At 38.0% G+C, this 27,864-nt stretch overlaps 2 protein-coding genes across 6 annotated transcripts in view; one reads left to right on the top strand and one right to left on the bottom strand.

The window, feature by feature from the left end:
* Positions 1–10,184, bottom strand: part of LOC146002418 (tetratricopeptide repeat protein 37) — a 54,354-nt gene extending 44,170 nt beyond the window's left edge. Inside the window, exons 1-2 of the mRNA XM_083140243.1 lie at positions 10,112–10,184; positions 6,436–6,572 (exon numbers count right to left, since the gene is read on the bottom strand). Of these exons, the coding sequence (XP_082996369.1) occupies positions 6,436–6,525 (90 nt within the window). The 5' untranslated portion in view covers positions 6,526–6,572; positions 10,112–10,184. The remainder of the gene's footprint in view (positions 1–6,435; positions 6,573–10,111) is intronic.
* Positions 10,185–13,623: 3,439 nt separating this feature from the next.
* Positions 13,624–27,864, top strand: part of ThrRS (threonine--tRNA ligase) — a 52,076-nt gene continuing 37,835 nt past the window's right edge. Inside the window, exons 1-5 of one of the 5 annotated variants that reach the window (XM_083140188.1) lie at positions 13,624–13,700; positions 17,684–18,083; positions 22,908–23,003; positions 25,331–25,485; positions 27,198–27,313. In XM_083140188.1, the coding sequence (XP_082996314.1) occupies positions 17,781–18,083; positions 22,908–23,003; positions 25,331–25,485; positions 27,198–27,313 (670 nt within the window). In that variant the 5' untranslated portion in view covers positions 13,624–13,700; positions 17,684–17,780. Of the gene's footprint in view, positions 13,823–17,683; positions 18,084–22,907; positions 23,004–25,330; positions 25,486–27,197; positions 27,314–27,864 lie in introns of all 5 variants that reach the window. The other 4 variants (XM_083140209.1, XM_083140198.1, XM_083140231.1 and 1 more) reach the window with 4 other exon arrangements.

The following is a 27,864-nucleotide window of genomic DNA, read 5'->3' as shown; positions in this document are numbered from 1 at the left end:
AATACCAAGGTAATAGAACCTAACAATTCTAACTTAAGAATATAAATAGTAGCACTATAAATGTGCATCAGCGTAATTATTGTGCTGAGGCAAAGGTGGATTTAAGGGGTGGGTCCATGGAGCATGTTTCACCTTGAGTATGTAATTAACTAAAAATATGGTAATATATATCAGCTACAATATTGTACTTTCTTGACATTTTGCAGCTAGACCTGTACTAGGATGAAGTTGGCGAAACAATCTTCCATCTTCACACACATTATCTGTTTTTAAAATCTTCTCTTCCACTTGCACTGGCTGCCAAAATGACATAAATAGGTTTTTTCATGGATGCTCTTAGCTGCATGTGGCTAGACTCTGGGTTGATCATTTTATGGTTCAAGGATATCCCCAAGCTTTTCACATGGCAGGAGACATGATAACAAAGCCCATGCATAGAATTTTATGTTTGCCTCTTTTTCTATGCTGGGATGAATGAGGAAGGTGCTTGATATTCTACGTCATTTCAGTCAGTTAAGATAGCATTTTTGTACACTATTTATAAGTAATTTTGGAGCAAATTTACAATACCGGACCCCTCCCCGATTTTTGTAATATTTCGCATACTCACTAATTGAGGCCTCCTAATAACGAATTTGAAGTTCAAATTTGGGGGTCACATGTAGAAATTGCAAAATAAGCAAAATTGAGTGGTCCGTGATCAGAACAGATGCACGATTGCTCATTATTTACCGGAAGATTTTGTGTTTCCAATACTTAAAAAACGAAATATACATTCCTGACATTACTATGACCCCAAATTTTAACTATGCTTGCCTAACCTAACCTAACCTTACCTTACTGTGAATGGTTCGTGGGGCTATCCGTGCATGGTTTTTGGGGCTTATAGTCACGAAATAATTAGTCGCGATGATTTATCTGAGGTTAACATGTTGGGGTGAGGTGTAGAAATTGCCATAATTTTCTTCTTTCAATATCATCCATCATTGTTATTTTTTTTCAATTCTTTTGTCAAATTTATATCACAAAATTTTGTTCTGAAAGAGCATCTGAATACCATGCAAGATCCTGTGTTTCATTCCCAGGATAGTTGACCTCATATGGGATTTTTTCCATCAATTTTCCTGTGTAAGCTGCTCTAGAGCACACACAGCCTCTGCAAATAGGTACCATAAGGGGGAAACCCTTAAGGATAAAGGCCACTGAAGAGTGGTGTTAGTCATATCACCTTTATTTTGGCCTGGGATCGAGAACATGTAAACTCCATGTGCCATCATGGCACGGTGCAAAGAGCAATGGGGCATTTTATTTTTAAGTTTTTACTTTTGGAGTGTTCACTCATTTTTGATAAAACCATACCCCAATGTTTCTCCATGTGAAAGCAGTTGACAATATCTCTTTCTATGGTGCAAAACACCATCACTAGGCTTTTACATTAGGGAAAATTATTAAAAATACATTACTGCTGAAGATCCTGATTTTATACAGAGCAGCTGTAGCGGGCTTTTAAAAAAAATGATAAATGATGATACTGTTGTAACGCACACAAATGATTATCAATGCCGTAGGTGTAACTTGGCGAGCGCAAGGGGAGCACTTGCCCCTTAAAATTTTCAGGCTTATTGGAATTTCAAGTTAGAGGTACTTTTGGTAACCTCCTGGAACATGAGGAGCAAAGTAATAAAGAGTAATATTTGTGATTTCGCAACTATAACAGTTAATTAGCAAATAATCCTGGATGCTATCTTTATGGAATGCAAAATGTTTCGAGTGTTCCCTCCAAAGTTAAGCCCTAAGTTTGATTCTGCCTCTCAAAATTAGACCCCAATTTACGCCCATGCTCAACGTCCCCTGTAATTACAGATGGTCTCCTTGGAATGGCTGAAATAATCGCATATTAAAGTACTTTTGGTTTACATTATAGTTCAGTGAAATCTCGCCAGCCTCTGTGGATGAGTTGTCAGGGTAGGGCATGACAAAACCAGAGGGGCCCAGATTCGAACCTTGGTTAACGCATTGATGTATCATTGATTGATTGATTGATTTCATGTTTTAAGTCAACTTTATGCACAGTAAGGCTAATCGGGAATGAACATACAGTTTAAAGTGGGATCCAAACCACTATGTGCCTCCACATAGTGGTATCGATCCCGGGACCCCTTGATTACAAGGCAGCGATGCTTGGGGTGGCCTGATGTATCATTGTGCTTAGGCCCTATAGCACACAGGAGCAGAACGGTTATCACCTCGAGAATGAACAATAAACAATGTCTTTACCTTTTCACAATATTTAGCTAAAATATTTTACACAATAAGTAATGTATTTGTGTCCGTAACATGGCGAACTCTTTTGCTGAGAAGGTGAAACCGCGAGTTGGCCATCCTGGTGCAGATCCTCAGTTGAACCCCGATAGGACAGCTCGTGCCGTTCTGAAAGCTTTGTGCAGAAGAAGAAGCTCGAGGTGAGAATAGGGCAAAATACAAGGAAGAGGGTACTGCTGAACCTTTGTCTCCGAGAAATGGTCATGCGCAGTTTGTTCTCTCGCAGAACCACAGCACAAGGCACCGTTCTCGCTGCTTCCTCTCTTCCAGTGTTGCCCCGTGGGGTTCAAGTTTGAATGGCACACATTACAAATTCAATCTTCAATTTGTATCATTTTTTGCACCAAACTTTTTGGAATAAATGCAAGATTGTGGCAGAGAAGGATGAGTAGAACTGAATAATAGCTGGAATTAGATGCGACGAATTAAAATAAGAGATACATTACCAAAAAAGTTTGTGTATGCATTCAGAGGTTTTTCCTTAAAGGTGGAAACACTTTGGGTTCGCGAAAGTGAATGAATGGCACGAAGTCATGACTTGCTGTCGCTCGGTATCAATGTCTCAACTTTGTTAGTTACTGAAGTGCTTGGATACTTGTAGGAAAGTATTAAATGATGCTGTGAGTGAAGCGAGGGATGGACTTTACCTAGGTTACCTAGGTTATGTTAGAAAGTTAGGGATAAAGCATGTGCTGGTTGACCAACTCCAAATTTGAACAAAGCTGTCGTGTATCAATGAAAGGGTCTCAGGTTCAATTTGTAGTATGCACATGCCATAAGTTGCCATTTCCCTGTAATAAATGTAAGACCAGTTCTGATTACAGCAAGCACGTCCGGAAGGGGAAAGCCCCCTCCCTTGGATAATGAATGTCAACCAAAACTTATATATTACATGCATATAATTTCATTTCATTCACAGTAATTTACGGTAATTATTATAAGAGTGTTGCAGTAACTTCAGACTGAAGGAGTGTTTTTGCCCCTCCTAAAAAAAATGTTCCTTGCCCCTACCTGAGGATGTCCAATAAATACCCATTCTTTTCATAAAGGCACAATTTATTGTAGTTTCAGCCCTAAATTTATTCGCACACCCCTACTATGAAACCTTATAACCTTTTAAGACCCCCCTCATCCTTTTGTTTGGTGAAGGAAGTCTATTTGCGGAAACTGAATATGTGTCACATGACTTCAGTGAACCTGCAGAAAAATAATGCACGAGCCACACCTGTTGACCCGTCCCATCATGCATTTCATCTCATTTCAATTTTACAGAGGCCTGTCTCCTTCTTGATCATGTCATGTCATGTCTCAAAGGCTCTGGTCTTGTTCTCCTTTCAATTTTTAAAATAAAATTGAAAAACAATCAAAAAAGAGAAAGGAAGAGAGACAGAGACAGAGATTGCTACTGGAAATCTATCAGGTGGAATCTTTTTATTATCTTGACCTTGAGCCCCTCTGGTCTTTTCTAGATCCGTACATAGCTGGGAGTATATCCGGCCCACCTAACCTACTCATGTAAGCCTATGTGGGCAGAAAGGAAAAAAAAAACACATTCTGCATTGAACACAAAAAGTGGTCAGCTTGTGCTTGTCAGTGGCGGAGCGTGACCTTTCCAACAGTGTAAGCCTATCATGATGAAGGTTATTTCCCATTGTGCTTATTTTTGGGCTGACATGGTTAGTGATTTATCCACACACATCAACCCCCCCCCCCATTTTTTCAGAACACTTCCCTGGAATTTTTCACCAAATTAAAAATTCTGGATAAATCTCTGGGATTGGTGTTTTCTTTGCTAGGCTGAGTATCTCCTACATTTCAACTGATAATTAAGTCAGTCTTATTCCTATCACAATGAGTAACGTAACGATAAAAAATATGCAAAGTTAGATAAAATGAATAATAATAATAATAATAATAAAGAAACGAAAACAGAAGGAAACAGAAAAGTGCAGAATACTTTTTACAACCGCATAACCAAGTATCAGCTTCGTACCCTGAATCACAAAATCGGCGCACTTTATTTTTCGTTTCTGTTACTATGCCTGCTAGAGAAGGAAGGGGTGGGCCTACCTACATCCACAAGTTTCTTCTTGGCAGCAAAATCCTTGCTGGATAACGGCATCTTCAACAAGTTGTCCACCCCACCGCACAATCACACTCGTTTTATTCCATAATGCACTTCACTATCACACAACAGCACAGGGCCGACAGTCCACTTTGAATAGATGGAATTCGCAATTCGCAGTGGACCTCGACAACAAGAACGGGGAAACAAAAAGAAACCAGATCCAAAATTGGTCACTGCTCAAAACAGTGATCTTTCGGACTGTGAGGGGAATATCCCTTTCGGATATAAAAAAATTCCCTCTCTTGACTTAAAATTTCCTATATTTAGTAAAAAAAATTACAATATTAATTATAAAAGAAATGCTCACTAATTGTAGGGACATATCCAGAAATTTCTATCGAAGGACATGTAAGTGCATTCTTAGGATACTGTAAAAGAAAATCTAGCACCTAAAAGATCATAAACAGGCTTTTCGAACACTGTTCGAAGAGTGTTGGAATCACGGACTGCATAATTAATTAATATTTTGTTCACATTTGACATGAGATTTGTAAAATTGGTTCAATCTTCAGCTTTCATTAACATTTATTTATTTTTGTACTTTTTAGCTCAATTATTACCAGCTGAGTTCATACATAAATGGAAAACAGAGATCTTAATATTTCTGATGTTTATGCTCTCCTATAAGCTAAAAACAGAAACAAGAATTTAGCACATCAATGTGTATCTAGTTTTCCCGTATCCCGTTCATTTTTAGGTTTCTCCTTTTTCCCCTTCCTGTTAGATTTTTGCTTCAGAATTCCCTGTTCCTGGAAAAAACCTCCTTGAAGCACCGCCGGCTCAAATTTCCTTTGCAGTCAACCACTCATACCCGACAATGCTGGAGTCCCTCCTTTTGCAGGACCTGTGTCTCGCTGGCGCATATTCCGTGAAGCCAACCCAAGCATAATGGTGCTAAATTTCGCACAAATTTAAAAAGTCGTTTGTCAGTTACGGATATAAATAAAACAAGAGGGCCACTTTTCGTTGTGGTTGAATTTTCTCAAACTTTTCACGTATAACGTCGAACCCATGCCGTTGGTTGAACCATTCGAATTTATATTTATATTATTGTTATAAATTAATATTAATAATATGAAAATCACAGAACAATTTAGTTGTATGTAGCATAATTTCGGAGTTTAAACGACTCCAAGGATGTCCAGAAGGGGCAAGGCAAGGAGACACTTCCTGAAAAATGAATGTCAACCATTTTCACACATACAATTTCATTTCAGTCACATCAAATTGTTAATTATTGTAAGGGTGTTGCAGAAAAATGTTAACTTCAAATTGAATTAGTATATTTTGAGAAGGGAAATATACCTAGTTTACCACAACCCCTGAAACAAAAAATACTTTGCTTAATCCTCCCTGGTGGAAAGAAATACTGCGGACGTCCATGAACAACACTTTTTCTAAACATGGGGTTTGCAACGCTGCTGTAAGCCTGTGGCTGTAGGTTTACGAACCTACGGTTTGGCCCACTCTTCTCCCTACATTCCTTCTCTTCTCCATCCAGATACGGTAGGCACTGCTCCTTCACGTCAAAAATTTGTAAGACAACATTCAGACGGCTTACAACTTTCCGCAAGCAAAAGGCGGGAGTTCCCATGTGTCCCCTGGTGCTGAAGTGTTGCAATCTAACAAACAGGATCTCGAAGACTGGTATCGGGTCGAGTTGAACTTTGAAGTTTTTACTAATTTTGCCATATAATTATATACATTTTACTAGAACTAATAAAGTGTAAGCCCAGCTTACATGGACGCTCCGTGCCTGGTGCTTGTCAACATATGTAGAATTCGACTCATGCAGAAAACTTGTGTGTATGATGCTCAGAATTACACAACCAGAACTTGGGCTACATCAATCCTTCAAATTCTATCTTTGACAAAATAAACACACAACTATCAATTAAGTGTACATATTTCAGCATTGCTTTGTATCCTGAAACTTAACAAGTTATCAGATCCATACAGTGAACTGATACAAGCTCAATACACACCTTGCAATGCTTCACTGCAGTCCTATAATCCTTGTTTTTGATAGCTTCTCTTGCTTCCTTTAAATTAGCTTTTATTTCTTTGGAATCCATATTCCAGAATTAACTGCTACAGGAACATAGTTTTCATAAATAGTTTTCTGAAAATAGGTAAAGGAGTATTTGGTAAGTACATATAATAAAATGTATAACATTAATTAATCTAATATTAACCACCATAATATAAGACTATGCAAAGAAACTATATCCTGTTTTTAATGTAGGCAAAAAAATAACATAATTTTGCAGACCAATGAAATAACTCGTTCAGTACATAACCACACCTTAATATAAAATAACCGAGTGACTATTTTCACCAGGTGGTGAGGCTAGCTTTTGAGCTATTTTCACCAGATTTTAAACTGCATGTGCATGATCTGCAACCTGGCCTGAACTGCTACATGGCTGTGTGTATTCTTTAGTTATTATGTATGAAGCTTACGTTGGTGTGCATTTATTTCCATGCAGGAGACAAGTATCTTTTCTGCACAACATGATGTTGAAAAAACACCGCAAGATGTTCTGATGTGGACTGATGCTTAGGGTATTTAGAATTAAAATTAATTCGGTAAATACTTTCCAACATCTGATCATGTAATTTCTGGTCTTCAACACTTTCTGCTATTCTCACTACCTGGTGACTAGTAGTCACACCCATTTTTAGTTTAAAATAACTACTTAGCAGTAAATTCAGTGGTACCTGTGCGATCTTACCCGAACTCCTCTCACTCGTTTATTTCGTCATTTTTTACATATGCACTTACCTATTCTGCATTGTGAAAGATTCTTCAGGGTGGCATTTTGCTTTTTTCACAAAAATAATTTCATTTTGTAACATTAACAGTAATTATTGATCTTGTTTTTTTCACTTGCGTAACACACAATATGGCGGGCACATCTTGACTAGCGTTGGGCATCAAGAGTGGGTATGCAATGTTTCCAACCTTTGTAACTGAAAAATACCTGAATAGCCACACAAACCATTGACGGATAGCCCCAAAAACCATTGATGGATAGCCACAAAAATCATTCATGGATAGCTCCATTTCCGGCAAGGTTCGGTTAGGTTAGGCAAGCATAGTTAAAATTGTGTTCGTAAAACAATGATATACAGCTTTAAAAAACCACCTTCACTTCTTGCAAAACAACGGCATAGTTGGAAACACTGACGGGGGTTACGTCATGAAACGTATGGAACATCAGCTTTACGTAGAGGAAGCAACGGTCATTGTACGTCGGAGATATATTTTTCCTCAAAAATACATGAATTCCAGGTCGAATATATTCCACGATGGAAGAAAATACCTCCACGAACTTTCAGAATGCGACAGAAACTCATTTCCGTAAGTAGTTTCTTCTGTAAAAATGAAGAAATCCGTTCGGCGGAGATCGCACAGTTACCAATACAATGTTATGTTGTGATTCAGTAATTATTTTGCTAATGAAAATAGCCCTACATGCTGTTCTCAGAACCTGGCGAAAATAGTCCTACATGCTATTCTCACCATCTGGTGAAAATAGTTGCAGCCATAAAATAAACACACCAGGGTCGTCATTAAACTGCAGCAAACAAAAGTATGGTTGAACGTATAAAATGTCACGGTAAGAATTGACAATATAGAGAAAGTCTCCAATTTTGTTAACTTTCGGTATACTAACTAATTTTGGCCTCCTAATCACGAATCTGTTGTAAAAAACCGGGGGTCACGTCTGGAAATTGTATATTTTGATGAAACATTGTTCGTTAGACCCAAAAACCATCCACGGGTAGCCCCAAAAACCACTGACGTTAGCCCCAAACACCATCCACGGGTAGCCCCATAAACCATTGACGTTAGCCCCAAAGACCATCCACAGGTAGCCCCACGAACCATTCACATGAGGTTAGGTTAGGCCTGTTAGGTTAGGTTCCATTGGTATTCATTTCACCCCTAAATTGATCGAAAAAATAGGGTTTGTACTACAATTGAACATCATAAATCATTTTCTTGTAAAACAAAGGCGTGGTTGGAAACAATGACAGGAGATTACATTTTCGTTTGTAAAACTATGCATATGCACCTATATATAAAAAAATCAATCAGCTTTTTTTTCAAATTTCCAGACGTGACCCCCGGATTTTTACAACAGATTCGTGATTAGGAGGCCAAAATTAGTTAGTATACCTAAAATTAACAAAATTGGAGACTTTCTCTATATTGTCAATTCGCTCCAATGTCACAATTTCGATGTTAGGAATGTTTATTTATTATGTACACAGGTATATTATGTACACATATGAAGTGCACTTTTCAGTTATTATTTTATTTTTATAACACTTTGTAACTTCAGATAGAAGCTAGGATACGTCAACTCTGCTTAATAACATTTTGCCATAATCTTAACATATTTATATAGGTCTTAACTAAAATAAAAGGTAAGGATGTCGAATATACCCTTGGGAGTGAATTTACAATATAGAGAAAGTCTCCAATTTTGTTAATTTTCGGTATACTAACTAATTTTGACCTCCTAATCACGAATCTGTTGAAAAAAACCGGGGGTCACGTCTGAAAATTTGGAAAAAAACCGCTTGAATTTTCTTTATATATAGGTGCATATGCGTAGTTTTACGAACAAAAATGTAATCTCCTGTCATTGTGTCCAACCACGCCGTTGTTTTACAAGAAAATGATTTATGATGTTGAATTCTATTACGATCCCTATTTTTTTCGATGAATTTAGGGGTGAAATGAGTGCTAATGGAACCTAACCTAACAGGCCTAACCTAACCTCGTGTGAATGGTTCGTGGGGCTACCCGTGGGTGGTTTTTGGGGCTAACGTCAATGGTTTGTGGGGCTACCCGTGGATGTTTTTTGGGGCTAACGTCAATGGTTTGTGGGGCTACCCATGAATGGTTTTTGGGGCTAATGTCAATGGTTTGTGGGGCTACCCATGGATGGCTTTTGGCGCTAACGAACAATTTTTGTACAATTTCCAGACGTGACCCCCGGTTTTTTACAACAGATTCATGATTAGGAGGCCAAAATTAGTTAGTATACCGAAAATTAACGAAATTGGAGACTTTCTCTATATTGTAAATTCTAGCCTACCCTTGTTAATAGAAATATGTATGATACATCGTTGGAAAGAGTATAAATCAAGGATTGCAGAAATGTAAAATTTAAGGTGAGGAAACAATTGAAAAAAATAGTATTAATTGCCCTCCGATTCCGGGCTCCGCCCGAGGGGTACTTGACCTATAGCCTCCTACCGCTACCGCGACCCGCATCCGCTCCGACTACCCGAATTTTTCTACAGCCCCTTTAAATAAAAACATGATTTAAAAAAAGGTGAATCCTAGTGGAAATTCGATTATATATTCACGTTGAAAACCAAAGTTCGACCTGGCAATACTGTGTGTTTACAACCTGGATTAGGTTCAAGAAAACCGGTTATGGCATTTTTTATTATTTCATAGAAATGTAACTTTAAAATTTAGAAATGCACAGTGGTAATTCGAAGTGTTAAATACGTACTATTAGCGCACAATATTTTTTCTTACTTTCAAGCGGTAAAACACAAGGGTCGATTGTGCAGTCTAGCCAAATAAAATAATACTACATCGAGCAAGAAATCAATTTCAAAAATATACTTTACCTGTCAGCGTGTCAATACTCAAGTTTTGTGACAGACGACAAGGACAAGAAGTTTAACAATCTGTGGTTTAACAGCAGCCGGTGTTTAAACTGCTAATATTCCTATAACTTTACTACTTAAAATATACAAAAATTCCAAATTGAGGGAATGGGGAAAGTGTTAATTGAATGTTTATGTGTTCATAATCTCTCTCGTGCTCTTCTTTCACATGACATTTTATACAGTATTCGGTTTTATTTCATAATTTATTTTGCCGCAAAGTTAGTTCACAGTTTGTGAATTAGCCGCAGGTCTCCCTTCTCGCACAACACTAGAGCAACCTTGTGTTCTGACGTCACCGGGTAAGGCCTAAGGTGTTAGCCTGGCACAGTTCGCGCCAAACCGTAGATTTCCTTCTGCTGGCCGACTTTCCCGGGAGTCACGTGAGTGTTTTCAACCATTGGCAGAAGCCTTGGAGACAGCACGTGCTTTGTCTTCCGCTTACCAGGGGTCGCCGCTTCCTTCACGTGTCCTTCGTTGCCACGTTGTCAAGGACGTGAATGTTCTGGTGATGGGGACATCTGTGCTTGCAGCCTTGCACCGAAATCAGTGGCAACAACGTCGTGCAGACGACAGAGAAGGTTTTGGCGGGAACCGTGCCAGGTTAAACCTTTTGCCCTATAGGTTTAGTTCTCTTAGCACAAACAATACATTTTCAGTGTATTTATGCTAAAAAAAATAAAAAAAACAGACCTAACCTAACCTAACAATGTAGGCATTGAACGCAAGGTCGCTCTAGTGTTGTGCGATCCGGGATACCAATTCGCCGCCGGTAGCAGCGAAAGGAACGTGAATGAAACCTTGAAACATGTCCATCAAATCTGCATAAACCCTTTGTTTCACTGAAAATAATTCTATTATTGATAAATATAAGATTTTTTTAATGTTAAATCTTCGTAATGCCTATATACTTTTCCAAAAGTTAAATGGCCAATAACGATGTATATATTAATGCAATTGTGGCTCAGTGGCTGGATGTAGTGATGGGTTCAAGCCGTTCATTTGTGCGAGTCGACTCATGAGCGCTCGCTCACTGAGAAGAGTCGTTCAAATGAGTCGTTCAAAAGAGTCGTCAAGCTTCTTTTTCTCGAAACACATGCCTGAAGAGGAGGAAGGGGGGTAGGAGGTGTTGAAGCACATGATTGTATTTAAATAAACGAACACAACGGAATATATCAGCCTCTGTCCTTCAAGATTAATAAATTGTATTGCATTTTTGTGTATGTGTGTGTGCGTGTAGCCGACTAGATGGCCAAGATTCTGAAGTAATCGACATTTGATCTTGTCACAGAAGTTCCTGGGTTCTAGTCCCGGTCTGGGCAAGGATATTCTTTATGAGTGTCCCTTCATCTATATCATCACGCATCATCCTCATCGTCGCGATTACTTAAAATTTGAAGAAAAGCGGCATAAAATAAGAAAAATACAAATACGAGTCTGTGTGTGTGGATATACATATGTGTAAACAGTAAACACACACGCACAAACAAAATTTATTGCACATACTTGTTTTCATTACTCTGCCTCATGAGTGAGATTTTCTATATTTGTATCTTGTTTCAGTTTACATTTCATGCTGCGGATAATGCAAATTATGCAGTACGATAGCATACACAGAAATGCTATATAATTATATCAACCTTTTATTAGTAATAACGTGCATTTACATATTCTTCCTTTTTTTGCATTCGATCACTGGTTTTAATATCGCAACAAATGTGAGAAAGCGAGTCAACAAAATGCACTCCAGATCTGCGCTGCGACACATGCTTGCATTTCCACGAGCATCGCTCGTTCACGACTCTTGAAACAGCACGAAGAGTCACAGCACAGTCCCACGACTCTTTCCCCATCATTCGTTCACGACTCTCGAGACGGCACGAAGAGTCATTAAGCACCTTAACGACTCGCTCGCCTTAGCGACTCTTCTCCTCCCTCATCGTTCACGACTCTCGAGACGGCACGAAGAGTCATTAAGCACCTTAACGACTCGCTCGCCTTAGCGACTCTTCTGCTCACTCGTCGTTCGCTCGCGAGTCGCGAGCTCTCTTACACAAGGCGCGGCGGCGGCAGTCTCGCCAGCAGACTGGATCTACAGTTTAGAGTAGGATCCACCCGCTCGCTCTCCGCGGATGGCTAACAGCTGTGTTTAAGAAATATATATCGCTCTTGAACATTATCCATGTCCATAGCTTTTTGTTGTTCTACAGTCATTCAATATAAGTTTCTGCCAATATCATAATGTATGATCGAATTTCTATAAAGCGGGCCAAATTATACGTATGTATTTTTTTTAATGTTGCTTTCTACTAGTAAAACACCTTAACACGTAGGCTCACCGCAGATGGCCAACAGCTTTTTTTTTTTACTTCGCTTTTCTGTCACTTTTTTTGGGTAATCGCGAAGATCAGGATGAGTAATGAGGTGTACTAACCACTCCACCATGGAGGCCGGCGCTTTAGAAAATAATTAAAAGTAACAATCGCTTTCCACACTAAGTATTTTGTGTTGCAAATTATAAATTACTCCCCCCCTTTTCTAATTCACCCTAATAGCATAGTGGTTAACGCTGTCATGTATTAAAATGCTTTGCTTGGCAAAAATTGTTATAAGTCCACTTTTATGCTCCAATAGGCTAATCGGGTCTCCCCGATGGCGTAGTGATAACGTCGCCGGTAATCAAGGGGTACCGTGTTCAATACAAAGTGGAGGTTCGGATCCCACTTTAAACTGTAGGTCCAGTCCCGACTATCCTATCTGCACATAAAGTGGACTTGAACAATAACAACTCAAAATAGGCTAATCGGAATATTGTAATCAAGAGGTCTGTGCCTAACACCTTCCCAAAATTTTTACGAGACTCCCCTAATATTTTTTACTAACATTTAATTTCTTGTAATTTTAGCGCTAATGGTTTGGCCGAACTTGAAATTACAGGACAAATTTGTTGGCTGTTCTTCGCTGCCCGTCATGGGCTGGGGTTGCGGCTCTCTCTCTGCAAACAACAGTCGCGAGCTCGCGAGTCGACTCTTTCCTTCGTTCAAAGAGTCGTGGCACACTTTAGCGACTCTTTGAACGAAGGAAAGAGTCGACTCGCGAGCATGCTCCTTCCCCTCTCATCGTACACGGCACGTTTCTGCCCGCTTCACTCAACTAGGGGTAGGGAAAAGGAACAGAGAGGACCCCCCCTCCCTCTCCTCTCCAGTCCCCATTTTCTGCCCGCAGAATCGACTTGCTTTCTTTCAAAAATTCCGGCCGCCAGGCGAGTATACACTTGCGCATGCGCCTTCCTCGCAAAATTCGTGGAAAGGAGAGGGAATAATGGAATAATAGTTGCTTGGCGGGCGGAGGAGTCGTCGCACACATACGACTCTTTGAACGTGTCGTTCAATTCTGGTGAACGAGTCGTTCACCGCTCACAAGAGAGAGTCGTTACTTTTGAACGACTCGTTCACGAACGACCCATCACTAGCTGGATGTCTCAAGTTACGTCACGATGCAAAACGTGGTGGATGGTGTGAGAAGTGAAGACTCGGAAATTCGTGAAAAGGCATGATTTTTTTCCATAACAACCTTTTATTTGCTATTTCTAGTGTCTGACAGATGTGCAGAATATTTCTATTGAGATATGCCAAGAGGCCAGGTGCTGGTGTACTGAGGAATTACTCATTGGTGTGTAGGCCACCCGGTTTCTTTAGCATGTGGAAAACCCTTATTCAGTAGAATTGTTCCTTTATCTGTCTTCCTTTTGCATGCATTCACATTTGTATATTGTATAAAGTGTGAGGTAGATTTTTTTAAAATTGTAAACATAGAGAAATACTGTAGATGCAGTATTTGTATGATATAGGGAATGAAATGGGAGTGGTGACGTTAACCTGTGCACCTTATGCAAGCCTAGGGAGATTGGATGATGTAATACTTTTACCTTTCCTCATAAAAATATGAAGTTTGCATTTTAGGTGGCGATAAATTGGGTTGGTTTGATTGGTAATTTTACACCAACCTTTCATGTCCAACTAATACTATCTCACAATAAAATAATAATAAAAGAATCCCACACCAACCAGTATCAAACAAACAGGCTTAACAGTCCCTCTTGCACCATTTTGTGTTGATATGTAGGGTATTGTGAATGTTACAACTTTGGTAACAGTTCGTTATATCGGAGACACATTTAAATCGGATATTTTGTGTTTCGCATTGTTCGTACTTACCAATTGTGTATTGTGGAACAGTTCAAGGTGCCATTATGCTTTTTACACGAAAACGAATTTTTCACAGAGCGAGTGATTTTTTTTTTTTATTCCTTTCTTCGCCTCCGGAACACACAATATGGCGGACACATCTTGACTCACGTTGTGGGTATGCAGTGTTTCAACCTTTTTCACCGAAAAATACATACTATCGTGTTCATCACCGTTGGAAATTATACATTATGCACGGGTAGCTGACGATAACCACACGAACCATTGACGGATAGCCCCACGAGCCATTCACAGATAGCCCCACGAACCATTTCCATAAGGTTAGGTTGCGTTGGGTTATACGACGCACGGTTTTAGAAGCGAAATGGGGCGGAGTTACGGAGAACGTGTCCTTGGCGACCATCCAATAGCAGGAGTGCAATGTTGTACAGTTAGGTTTGTGCGCAAGAAGATCTTTATAAAACTCGCTACTTTAAGTTTCATCATTGCATGAGACACGACATTATGAACCTGACTGTCCAAGTCCCATGCATTTCCGTCCGTTTCTCAAAGAAACAAGGGAAACAGCTCGTCCCTACACACACACACAATGACCATTCGTTTTTTCCTTCAGTGTTCAGTCTGTTTTTTTTTATTATTATTTGCCACCTTGTTAACCCCGCTGAGTTGTGTCTTGGTAAAGCTATGGGTGTGAAATTTGGCTGAATTTGAGCAATGGCCCTTCATTGTCGTGGGCGTTTACGAACATTGTGAGTCTGAGTCACTTTCAGTTCAGCGTTTTCATAACAAGGGCGGTGTAAGATAATTAATTGTACTCGTACACCATGAAGAACAGTTGTGAGACGATTCAATACAGCCCTTATTAATTGATTAAATGTTGATTTATTTTACTTCGCTTTTATGCTACCTTTGGCTAATCGCGAAGATGAGGATGGATGATGATATGATGAAATTGATAAAGGGACACTTACAAACACCTATGCCCGGGCCAGGATTCAAACCCGGGACCCCTGGTAGCGTAGCTGGCTGTGAAGTCCAGTCCTTATGTTCGATAGTTATGCAATAGTGTGAGTTCCGCGAGTGTTACTTAATAATTTCATGCCGGCCCCCATGGTAAAGTGGATAGCATATTGTGCTACGATGCCAGGGATCCTGGGGTTCAAATCCCGGCCTAGACATGGAGTTTGTGAATGTCCATCCATCAATTTCATCATATCATCACTCATTCCCATCTTCGCAATTAGCCAAAAGTGACAGAAGAGTTAAATCAAATCAAATTAATAATGTCGCTCTCGAAACCTGTTACAAGTAGTACAGGCACCAAGGGTAAAATATTACATTCACAAGACAGAAATCTAGTGTATTCTTGCTCAAGGAATTGGCGTCGGAAGAAGTGCTTGCTGAAACATTGTTTTCTCCGAGTCTAGAACTTACGGCTAAAGTGTGTGGTGTATGTGTGCATACTGTGTTGCGTATTATAAAACAGGGTGAACCCCTATTCAAATCTTCTGGGAAACAGAAACAAGAGTGATGATGATGGTCTTGCAGTTCCTCTATAATAAATGTGCTTCCCCGATGGCGTAGTGATAGCGTCGTTGCCTTGTAATCAAGGGGTCCCGGGTACGATACCCGGTGGAGGCACATAGTGGTTTGGATCCCACTTTAAACTGTTGGTCCAGTCCCGATTAGCCTTACTGTGCTAAAACAAATGAAATTTGGCTATGATTTTTGAGTTGCTGAAATCTGGTCTATGTCCCTCATTGATTGAATGTTCTGCTAGTCCCAAGGGACATAGACCTGGTTCATGGTCATTGATTGAATGTTCTGCTAGTCCTGAGGGACATAGACTAGATTTCAGCAACACAGAAATTATAGCCAAAACCTCAAACTACTGGCACCGTATTATCAAGGAAGCAATAGCCATTCATGAAGAAAAAGACAAACTTAATCGCAACACGTGGCTCGAACTGGACCCAGCCTGGTTAGCGTTAGTTAACCAGAAACACACACGTAGCAGACACACCACTAGATTGGTCTGCCATCTTCACCAGGATCCCCCCCTCCATGAATGTATATAATGTACTGATCAGAAGGCCAAAATTAGTTAATCTACCAAATATTAACGAAATTCAAGATACTTTCTTACCCTAACCTTACCGGAAAAAGTTTTGTGGCGATATCAGTTAAATCTTTTCCCAATGAGCACATATTGTAACAAAATATAAATTTGTAGCACTAGCTTCCTCACTGCACAAGATGCCATTTTTCTATAAGAACACTAGAACACCGTTGCCAAACCTACCTCTAATCAAAGTCCGCATTCCACATGGTCTTCAAGTAACGAAGCAACAACTAATGCTCTGAAAGTAACGAAGGAACAGTGTGGCAATGCTGTAGACAGTGCATCGAATGCCGAACGTCACTTGTTCATATCATCAAACATGGTTGTTATGTTTATGTATGGAGAATGATTGCGGTAATGAAGAACGTAATTTTGCAACATAATATAGATGTAAGTGTACAATTTTTACAAGTGACCCCCAAATCTTAACTCCAGATACGTTACCAGGACTGCATATTTAGTGAGTATAAGAAGTAGGAAAGAATTGGAGACATTCTCTATATTCTACATTCATACCCAATCTATAGTTATATATGTATGTACAACATGAAGTAGAAAGATTAAGAAGCCAAGGAATCTTACTTGGTTGATTTGAAATGTATAGAATATATTAAACACTAAGAACTGTCATTTAATAATTAGTAATTTCTGCACCGCCAAGCATGTTTAAGGATGATGAAATATAATAAGAGCATATGTATGGAAGTTTTATACTCTTGTCCTGGATATCTCTGGAGCAAGGTCATGCAAGGCATCAGAGAAGGGGGAGAAATCAAGTGGGCAGAGCAAAGCAGTACATGCTGCTCGAAGGCTGGTAACCAGTTGCTTCTCCCTCCCCAACCCCTTAATGCAACCCTCGCATGTTCATTGGTGGAGCTGTCTCACGTCACTACTTGGGCAGAGACTTGTTTTCGTTCGTTGCTCCAGGGATAGATGGAACAGGGTATAAATGAAATGAATCTGGAATATAATTTTGATTTCGGTTAGAATATGATAGATAATATTTTTATTTTATCTCCCTATACTTTGCCAGCAGTTGTTCCATAAACCTTCAGGCAGAAACATCTCCATCTAAATATAATTTGTTAACTAAATTTAAATGTCATACTTTGAAAACTAATAATTAGGTATCTATATGGTAAAAACAATACAAAGTAGGTATAACATTCAGAGTAATTAATGTTTTCATATGTTTTCTTGCAGCGGAAATATGCAAGAATGTAATGTTAATCTTACAAAGTGTGGACATTGCAGGTATTAGAAAACAAGAATAACTGTGAATGTGTGTGGTTTCTATAAAATGGTGTTTGGAAACTTGAAGTCAAAGGAAGGCTTGTCAGAATTAAATGATTACCTTTCTACCAGAAGCTACATTGATGGATTTGAGCCCACTTTAGCTGATACATCTGTTTTTGAATCGCTGGGTGCTAAACCAAGCATTGATTTTCCTCACGTTTTTCGATGGTATCGCCACATTGAGAGCTTTGGTTCACGTCGGAAAAACTTCCCGCCTGCAGTCATGAGTGTGAACAGTGTAAAAGTTAATGGGCCCAAAGACGGTGGGAAGACTATGGGGAAGGCAAAAGGAACAAAAAATGCAGAGGTGAGGCTCGTGATGTGTGTGTCCGTCTTTGTAATTTGATCATGGATGGCATGTTGCATGGTTGATAGTACTTACCTTAGCTCCCAGTATTGAACATGCTTTTTTTAAAAATACAGTAGTTGTGCTAATACAAGGATGTATGAAACAGTTATAGAAGTCTTTTCAGAAAAGTGATAAGATACAATTGCATGAACTTTTCAAAGTACATTTTATATCTTGTATAGGAAAACGCTATAAAATTTTAAATGCGCACAGAGAACAGCACAATTGTTGGGGTACGTGTGTGTTTTCTGCTCAAGTGACACTTGAAACATTCAAAAATACTATTTTCCTCCGGCACCTAGTACTTTTTAAACTAGGACCTTGTGCATGCTCTTCTAGCTTATTTCAATATTTATGTATGTATCACAAGTCTTAGACAAAATATGAGAATTCAGCAGTGTATTACCATAATTTAAAGTACAGACAATTGCACTGCATGTACTATATCATGTAAATATACAAATCAAGATTAATCATGTGTGTTGCTACATGTTCAAATGCTAACAACTGCTGGTAAGTGGAAATGCTTGAATCGGCTCTGCATTCTTGCTCCTGGTGCTTATCTCTCTAATTATTATCTGTAACGGTTATGCTTCGGACTGAAGTGACAAGCGAGATGGGCCCCATCCAGTCTCTAAGAAAGTATTTACTGTCCATTCATGACCAACAGGCTGATATGACATGATTCACACTATTGAGAAAAATGTCTCAGTCCAAGCAACAATCAACACATGCAGCTTATCATGTCGGTACAATATGAAAGGTTGCATTTATGTCTAAAGGTTCTTTTTCCACATGGTACATGTTGCTGGTCACTTTGGTCTGTAAGCTCCCAAAGAGTTTACATCTTTTGTTTCAATTTATGCAACAAGGAACAGAATAGTATAAATATTAAATCATCAAGAAAAGAACAATTACATGGCCACACAGCATAATTCCCACATTGTCGCTCCAAACACCCAAGATCCCAGAAACACTTTTCATAGATAAGTGATTTACATATAAAACAATAACACTCCACATCATTTTAAAAAGTCATCTCCAACACTCCCTTGGCCAGTTAGCATACAAAAGAGGAACAGTGCAACACTGGGGGAACACTATACCTGCAACCATTCAGGGACCAACAGTTTCATGTAAGCAGTTCTGAAGGAGATTTAAATGTAAATTTTTAAGTTGATTACTCCAAGTGTCAACCCCGAACAACTCTTGACATGATGGAGCCTGGCCCACCACAAAGAAATAATCAAACCCAGGTACTCTGTTTATATCCTACACATATTGGGGACTGCCGGTAGATGACAAGATAGAAAGAAATGTATTACCCTGTGGGCAGAGACAGAACTAGTCTCAGAAATGTAGGTGCATTTAGAAAATTATAACACTCGTTAAAAGTCATAGTTTCTGCTCCTGATAATAAGATTCAAGGTAACATGCAACTTTTCCATCATGTGGTTTAAAATGTTTCTTTCTAAGACTGATGTTTCGAATCCATTACCGGGTTCTTCTTCAGGGTTATCCAATGACATTAAAAAGGTAAAATTAATAATGAAGATGGTCAAAAGGAAAAAAAATCAAATTATTGAATAATGACTCAGCAATAGCAGTGCTGCAAGTGTTGGGCAGTGACATGTGTTTCGAGCACAAGACAGCTGATGACCATATTCAGTCATTTGATTTTTATCTTTTTAACTATGATTGTCTTTACCTTCGGCAATGGATTCAAAAGGTTGGTTTTAGAAATGAACCTTTTAAACCACACTCAAGTAAAAATTTTATTTTTATTCAATAACTAGGTGATTACCCGGCGTTGCCCTTGTGTTTAATGAATTCTAACTAGCGTAAAATGTAACTAATTTTATTTACAGGTATTTAAAAGTATAAGTACAGTATACAAATTATAAAGTAATATCTTTTACAAATTCACTGTAATATAATTTAAGTCAAAACTTGATTATGAACAACAAATTAGTTCCACCTCCAGGAGCAAGAATAAATAAATTGAACTGCATTGGGAGTGTCACTATTCATCTTAGCGACTCCAAAAACTATTGATTCTACACTAATATCGGTTGTTTTCGATAATTTTTACATGTCACCCTCTCCCTACCCCCACCCCCAGAGGTGTCTAACACCCTCACAGTATTTCTTTCGAGATTGCAAGTGATACACATTCCAAGTTTGGTTGAAATCGCTCCAGGAGTTCGAGAGTTATGCCGGAACAAACATACACACATACATCCATTTTTATATACTGTATATAGAGATTTGCAAGCTGTGCTTATGTGAACCTTTAAGAAATTATTTTTCCATCGTGTTTATAGGAAACATAATTATATTTGACAAAAATTGGTGACCTGATATTTTCAGTTCAACATAAACCAAATGTCAGTTGTCATCACATAAATTAACTTGCAATGATTAATTTCAATGTATCAAATCCAAGATGATAATACCATATTATAATAGGAAGCTGAAAATGTCTATTGACTTTCTGTTGCTTCAGTCATCATGATTAAAGAAAAAAGGAAAGAGGGGGAAAGGTAAAAGTACCTACTATGTTTATGTAGTGTGAAAATATGTAATTTTTGGCACACCACAACTCTACAGGTCCCACAAAGTGGTTGGATTATATCAAGCCGTGTAAATATACATTGGAGGGTATTGGAACATGCATGTTTGATGATCAACAATGATATTTAACTCTCCTGGGCCCATGCAATAATAATGTATTTCATATCAATATTGTATTGTGAATACCATTCCTTTTTTAAAAAGAATCAGGTATTGCATCCAAGCTGCTCAGGAATCACTTTAAAATAAATGCTTCAGACTCTGGACTTGTCAGTTGCTGAATAGTTGTAATAGTGTCAATTCTTAAATCGTGGCTTGGTGGTTCTTATTTGCATCCTTTATTGCATGACTTTATCTTATGTGGTACAAAGTTGTAGTATTTTGGGTACTTTAGTATTATACAGACTACATTTCAGACCGTCTGTTTTCTGGGAAACCAAAGGAAACCCTTAGGTTAGGTTAAATTAGTCATGTTTGCAAGGGGAATATAATTTAATGTAGACAAATGAGGTAGTCCGTATAATACTAAAGTACCGTATTTTGTTACTAACGTATAAAAACAAACTGTTGCTTCATGAAGATAGATGGTGACAGATAGGTCTGTGCGATATCACTTTTTTGATATCGAAAATCAATATTGATGAAACTCACAGACTGGACATGAATGTTTATCCCTTTGTGAATTTCATCTAATCGTCATTCATCTTAATTGTAACATTTAATTTAAGAGGTAGAAAGCAGCATAAAAAAATAATAAGGATTTGAGGAAAGATTCTTTTCGTTGTTGTATTGTCAATATCCTTTATATGACAATAATTATTTTCATGGAGCAAAATGAAAGTACTGTGTTCTTTTCTTGTCGACACATAGGGTTTTATTCTGTTTTTTGCATAAATATTCTTGGGTGTGCTCTTTGTAGTTTTGTAGTCTTCTTTGCATGAAACTACATTGGTTAGTGTAGATATGGTAGAATAAAACTAATTCTTTTTCCATATACTTAGTTTTATGTCTTGAAGATGAAAACATCCCCTTCCTCAACACAAACTATTCATTTTTGTAACTTTTTCAGTGATCATTTATGGGCAATTTTCACATATGATGTTAATGAAATTTAATATGTCAATGATGTTAATAATGAATTTTCTTTGCCTTGTTATATAAGGTGCCATCAAATGAAAAGGTCCATTTCCATGTACAGAGTTTATTACTGACATTGACTACACATAATCGCCGTATGAGGTAAGGCACTTATCCCACTTGGGTACCAACTGATGAATGCCTTGTAGAAGAAGTCCTTGGGTTGTGAGGCAAACCATTCTGTCACTGCCACCTGCAGATCTGCGTCCGACGCATAGCGGCGTCCTCTCAGATGTTTCTTCATTGGGCTGAAAATGTGGAAATCACATGTACTCAAGTGAGGACTCTAAGTAGGGTGGTTGAGCACTTCCCGACCGAAGGAATTCAACAGGTCCTGTGTTTGAATGGTGACGAGCATTATCGTGCAATAAAATGATACCTGTGCTGAGCTGAGAAATGTCGGGCAACAACATCAGCCAGCAAGATCATGGTGACCTTATTCTTCGATGACCGTGGTCCCTCTGCTAGTGGAGTTCCTTCCAAAAGGACACACCTAATTCCAACATGGACGCAGATCTGCAGGTGGCAGTGACAGAATGGTTTGCCTCACAACCCAAGGACTTCTTCTACAAGGCATTCATCAGTTGGTACCTAAGTGGGATAAGTGCCTTAACTCATATGGCGAATATGTGTAGTCAATGTCAGTAATAAACTCTGTACATGGAAATGGACCTTTTCATTTGATGGCACCTTATATTTTCCACTTACAGAATAAGATGTGGAATTTCATTCAAGCACTTAGGCATCAAACAAAACCCATTTTATCAAAGTTTCAAATACATATTTACCAACTATAAATTAGAACTGGTAATTGTTTGTTAACAGAGAAATTAATATTCATAGACAGGAGTTTTAATTCTAGAAGTGTACTGATAAAAAGCAGGTAAAACAGGACAGGTTTATATTTCCACAATATTTTTATCACTTTGACACATTTCATTAGAGATAATTCAGTAGTGAAATTGCAAATATTGTCTGATCCCTAAAAGAGTATTCTGCACTGACTTAGATATTATTTTTAGGAATTGACACCCAGATTTACATGAGATTTTATTTTTTGTCTTATTTCAGGTAGCGAAAATGAAGGTGAAGGAGAAAAAGGGAGGAGGAGGAGGCGGTGATAAAGCAGGAGTGTCAGAGCTTAGTCCGTGGCCTGCATATATTCAGGTAATTTCTTTTATACTGATTGCCACCCCAACTTTTGGCTAACAGCTGTTTATTTGAGTTGTCTCTGTGTGGGTGTGTTTTCGGGTGGGGCTACATACAATCTTATTTGTAAAGTGAATGCTTTTTTAGTCACATTGGATGCCCTGTGTCAGTGTTGCCAAATTTAATTTACTTTTTGTTAGTTTCTGTGCTCTGTTTGTTACCATTTGGTATGGTTACAAGAGTAATGCCAATATTGAGTTGAGTTGGAAAGATAAATCTTAATAAGTGTATGTGACAAGATGACTCACTTTGCATTACAAAAACAAGTTTATGAAGAACACAATAGCCCCGTCTGGTTTCCTGCACTTTTTGACACTCTGTGTAGTGTTGGTGTAACCTTGTGTCAGGCTGGTGCAAGTTAATGATGTTCAACCAAGTTGGCAATAAGCTGTGTTCAAGTTCAGAAGATTCAACAAATGCCTGTCTGCTGCTTTAAACATTCATTTGATTAGTTAGCATGCACCACATGATCATACACCACAAATTACACTGCTCCAGAATGTACTGCAAACTTTGCAAAACACCAAATACATTACTTGATGCTAAATCAACGAAGTAGACGAGTCTGTGTGCAGAGAGTGCAGAGAGAGTCAAAGCATGAAGCGAACTAGACGGGACTATTAAAACAGGACATGAAATTTCAAGTTTGAAATCAGTCGCCGGACTAAAATCTTTGGTCACCACTATTTTATATTGATAAATAATAAAAATATGAGCACTTATTAAAAAGTTAGGAATTAATGTTTGTGTAGCGCTGTCGTTCTGCACTGATGGGGGGGGAGGTTCCGTTTACGGAAACTCTGAGCAAATCATCCAGTGTCTCAGTCTTCAGAGAGTTCCTGTAAGTAGTCTTGAGTCTGTTGTGACAGCTGAAACCTCCCTCACATGAAGCTGTGCTCACTGGTAGAACAGCACAAAATGACAAAATGTGGATCAAATTGGGGAATCTTGCTGAACACTCCGCACTGTGGATCTGATTCAAAGCTGGAGAAGGAAACAAAAGTTTGTATTCTGTCCACTCTGCTGACAGAACATCCATTTTCTCATTATAAAGGCTCGAGTTCAAGTATATGTAGAGCTTCTTTATTTCTCCCATCCCAAACTGAAGAATATTTTCTTTGGGAGGCCAACCCAAGGTGTCAAACATGCAGAGATGCAATCACATCTGTGAAAAAGATGGCAATGTTTCTGTGATGTACACCTTCGCATTGTTAATTAAGTTTCCTCTAACAGTCTGAAACTCTTGCACATCCCTTATCTTCCCTGAAATGGATACATGGTCCAAGAAATCTTGTTTGCTTGGTCCAACATTAGATTCCAGGTCAGCCAAAACTGAAATACAGTGTTCAATTCTTATTTTCAGAGATGAAATCAAAAGATTCTTATTTTGTAGTGCCACGCTTAAAGGGTTCAATTTCCCGTAGAAATCCAAAAGGAAGTACAGAAGCTTAACAAATTTAAATTGCTTCAAACTTTTCAGCAAATCCTTAGCTTTAGGGCCATCATTGTCTTTTCTATGGGCCACCTGTTCAAGATGGGTCACAACAGCTTTCCATGATTGCAAGAGAGCTCTTATTGCACGTTCTTTGCTGGCTAACCACCTAATAGTGTGGATATCACTCAGTTTTTGAATTTCTTCTATAACTTCTGCCATTTCTCTCAAGAGGTCAAGTCTTGAGGCGTGTTTGACACACATTTGAAACAACGAATTTTTATTCGCCAGCCCAAAACTTTTGGTTGCCAATGGCGACCTGGCGACCGGAAATTTCGCACCCTGATTAAAACATTCAGTGCATATGTAATAATAACACCATCCTCCGTGGCAGAGTAGTTAGCACATAGTGCTATGATGCTAGGGGTCGTGGGTTCAAATCCCAGCCTGGGCATGGGTGTTTGTGAGTGTTCATTCATCATGTCATCACTCATCTCCATCTTTGCGATTAGCCAAAAGTGACAGAAAAGGGATGTAAAATATATGAAATCAATCGATTAATCATATGTAATAATAACTATAACATTATAATTACAGGCTTACAAGTAAGCATAAAACTATTAGTGAATTTGCTCTGGTAGACCTGTTCAGTATTTTTACAAACTTATAATAGAGTGAAGTGTTGTCTTTTTGCTCTTGCTTTTATGATTATAAAACATTTACCTTGGAGTTCTCAGAGTTCCTAAACTCGAAGGATGTTGACACTTGCAAAGAATTTTGATTGTGCATGTTTAAGATATGTTACATTCCCTATTGAAACCTTCAACATAAGTTATTTTATTCGTTTCCTCAGGAAAGGATAGAAATGTGGAACAGATTGAAGGAAAAGTACAATGCTCAGTTGGTAGCTAAGCCATCACAGCCTATTAAACTTACATTACCAGATGGGAAGGTTGTTGAGGGTCAGTCATGGAAAACCACACCTTATGATGTTGCAAAAGGGATAAGGTATGTAGATTGTGTCTACTTATGGTTAACCTTTTACCTTGTTATATTTCAATCCTTTTTCATTCTTTTCTTGATGCACAGATGAGAGACCTATGAAGTATCTGGCTTTTAATATGTTTTTATTTCTTGTTCCTGGGCACAAGAGGTAGACAGACCATGATTATTTTTTTTAACATTTGGTCACAGGTTGTTTTTTCATGTTGAACCATTGGTAGTTTGATTGTAGAGTGTGCGTTATTGATGATATTGATACATAATCTCCACTTATTAGTGGTAATAGTAGAGTTCAGATATAAAATCTAGTGAAAACCATTCCAGTAGAAAATTACATGCATTTGGTGCAAATTCCTTAATCACTGTATGAGTTTCTGTGACCTTAACTGTAATTTTAAATCACAATAAGAAACCATATTTAGAAATCATCAGGCTGGCTACTCGCTGGGAATCCCAGGAATTATGTATAAGTTATTGGCTTCTGGAATTATGCATTAATTCTGCATGAATTTTTCTCCCGTGAAAAAGTGCAACTTTTATTAATCCAAATGAGTTCATACATTTACAAGTATCCCAAGACAGAACAATCTATCTGACAGGCAGGAGATTATTGAAATATAAGATATCTTGAAGCTGATTAGTAAATTTGAGTTTGAAATTCTTGTACAATTGACAATTTTTCGTAGATTAGTATATTCCGCAACATTTGTGACTTGTGTGTGTACATGTTTTTTAAGTGTGAATATTTTAAATAGAACGTGGTATACAATTTAATTGAATTAAATTAGAATGTATGGATACATTTTGGATTCACACAGACACTTTGTATTGTTAACATATTTGTGTGTGTATATGTGTCGGTGGTGAGAGGTGGTGATATGTAAGATTGAAATGGAGAGAACATCTGCTTGTAACCTTGAATTTTTGGAAAGTTCTCCTTGAAAACTGGGAATTATACTTGAATTTTACCATGGTCCTAGAGTGGACACTCTGATTATACAAACATAGCTTTATTGATTTTGCATTTATATCATCATGAGTATTTCATCACCTTCCTAGAAATTAAGAAGGGCTGCAACAGCTAATTTACGTTATCTCAATGGGGATGTGTTTGGCAGCCGTTCATCCTTGGGTAAAAGGAATGAATAAACATCGATGAATTTATGCAAATGAATTATCTAATACTGTAATAAAGTAATAGAACTACAGACAGATTACAGACAGATGCAAGTTTAGGTGCTAGGTAGGCTAGAATTTACCTGGGTTTTGAGAGGATCATCTCTTCTACTCGATGCTCTCTCACAAAATTCTCTTATTCTCGTCTTCTCCTTTCCTCGAAAACTTTGACTATTCACCTCTCGTAAGTCAAGAGCCTTACCACATCTTGCCCTCGCATCACTCTGCATTCCAGCTTATGCTCATGCTTGCACTTCCTCATCCCTCATTCTTTCCAAACACATACAATTTAAAGAGGCAGAATTGTCCACTCATGTTAGATCTTTTTATAACTTTTGGATGTGTAAAGTTATTGTGTATATGATAGTTAACCAATAAACCTATGTAGAGGATTCACATGCCTTTATTGAACAATTATCTTTCTCCAACTTATAGTAATATGAAACAAAAACTGTTTATATTCTGAGTAAACATAAAATAATGGACTTCAGTTGTAATATAAATTGTTACTCAGCTGTAATATTTGCATATGTATATTACAGCCAGGGTCTAGCTGACAATGCAGTCATATCTAAAGTTAATGGAGTCTTATGGGACTTGGATAGACCACTTGAAGAGGATGCATCACTCCAGCTGTTGAAATTTGATGATGAAGAAGGTAACTTTGTGTTTATTTCCTCTTTTGTATGTTTAAATAAAATATGTTTTTCGTAGAAATTTCAAGGAATCTACAGTATACACATACACATTTAAATTCTTATTTTTAATATTGCAGCGTTGACATTTGTTCAAATTTTGGCTCCTGTAGTATACTTTGTGTATTACAAGTTCTATGTCTAAAGTTTCTTTCATCAATTCAAAATTTACAGTTCTTGGTAAATAGAAGTGTAAATATCTGTTACCAATTTTACAGAATTTTAGTTATATTTTATAAATAAATTGGACACTGTAGAACTCTAACTTCAGTGAACTCTGTTCAATGTTTTCACCATATACATTGTTGCCCAAAGCTTGTTTGCATATTGTTTGGTGTTTAGCTACAATTCTAAGAAACGTGAAAATTAACATGAGTGAATATGTGTGGCAATTTTTTAATATTTATTGCATAAAATAAATATTAAAACTACCGTCATGAAATTTCAGTTCTCGTGGTCACATAGATTTTTTTTGGTAGATATTTATTGTGTGTTTTGTAATACTAACTTTTTC

Source organism: Lepisma saccharinum, chromosome 1 (genome assembly GCF_977018435.1).
Source record: "Lepisma saccharinum chromosome 1, izLepSacc3.1, whole genome shotgun sequence".
In the NCBI taxonomy this organism is placed as follows: Eukaryota; Metazoa; Arthropoda; class Insecta; order Zygentoma; family Lepismatidae; genus Lepisma; species Lepisma saccharinum.
The sequence above is the reverse complement of the archived record's forward strand: the minus strand, read 5'-3'. Positions and strand labels throughout refer to the sequence as shown.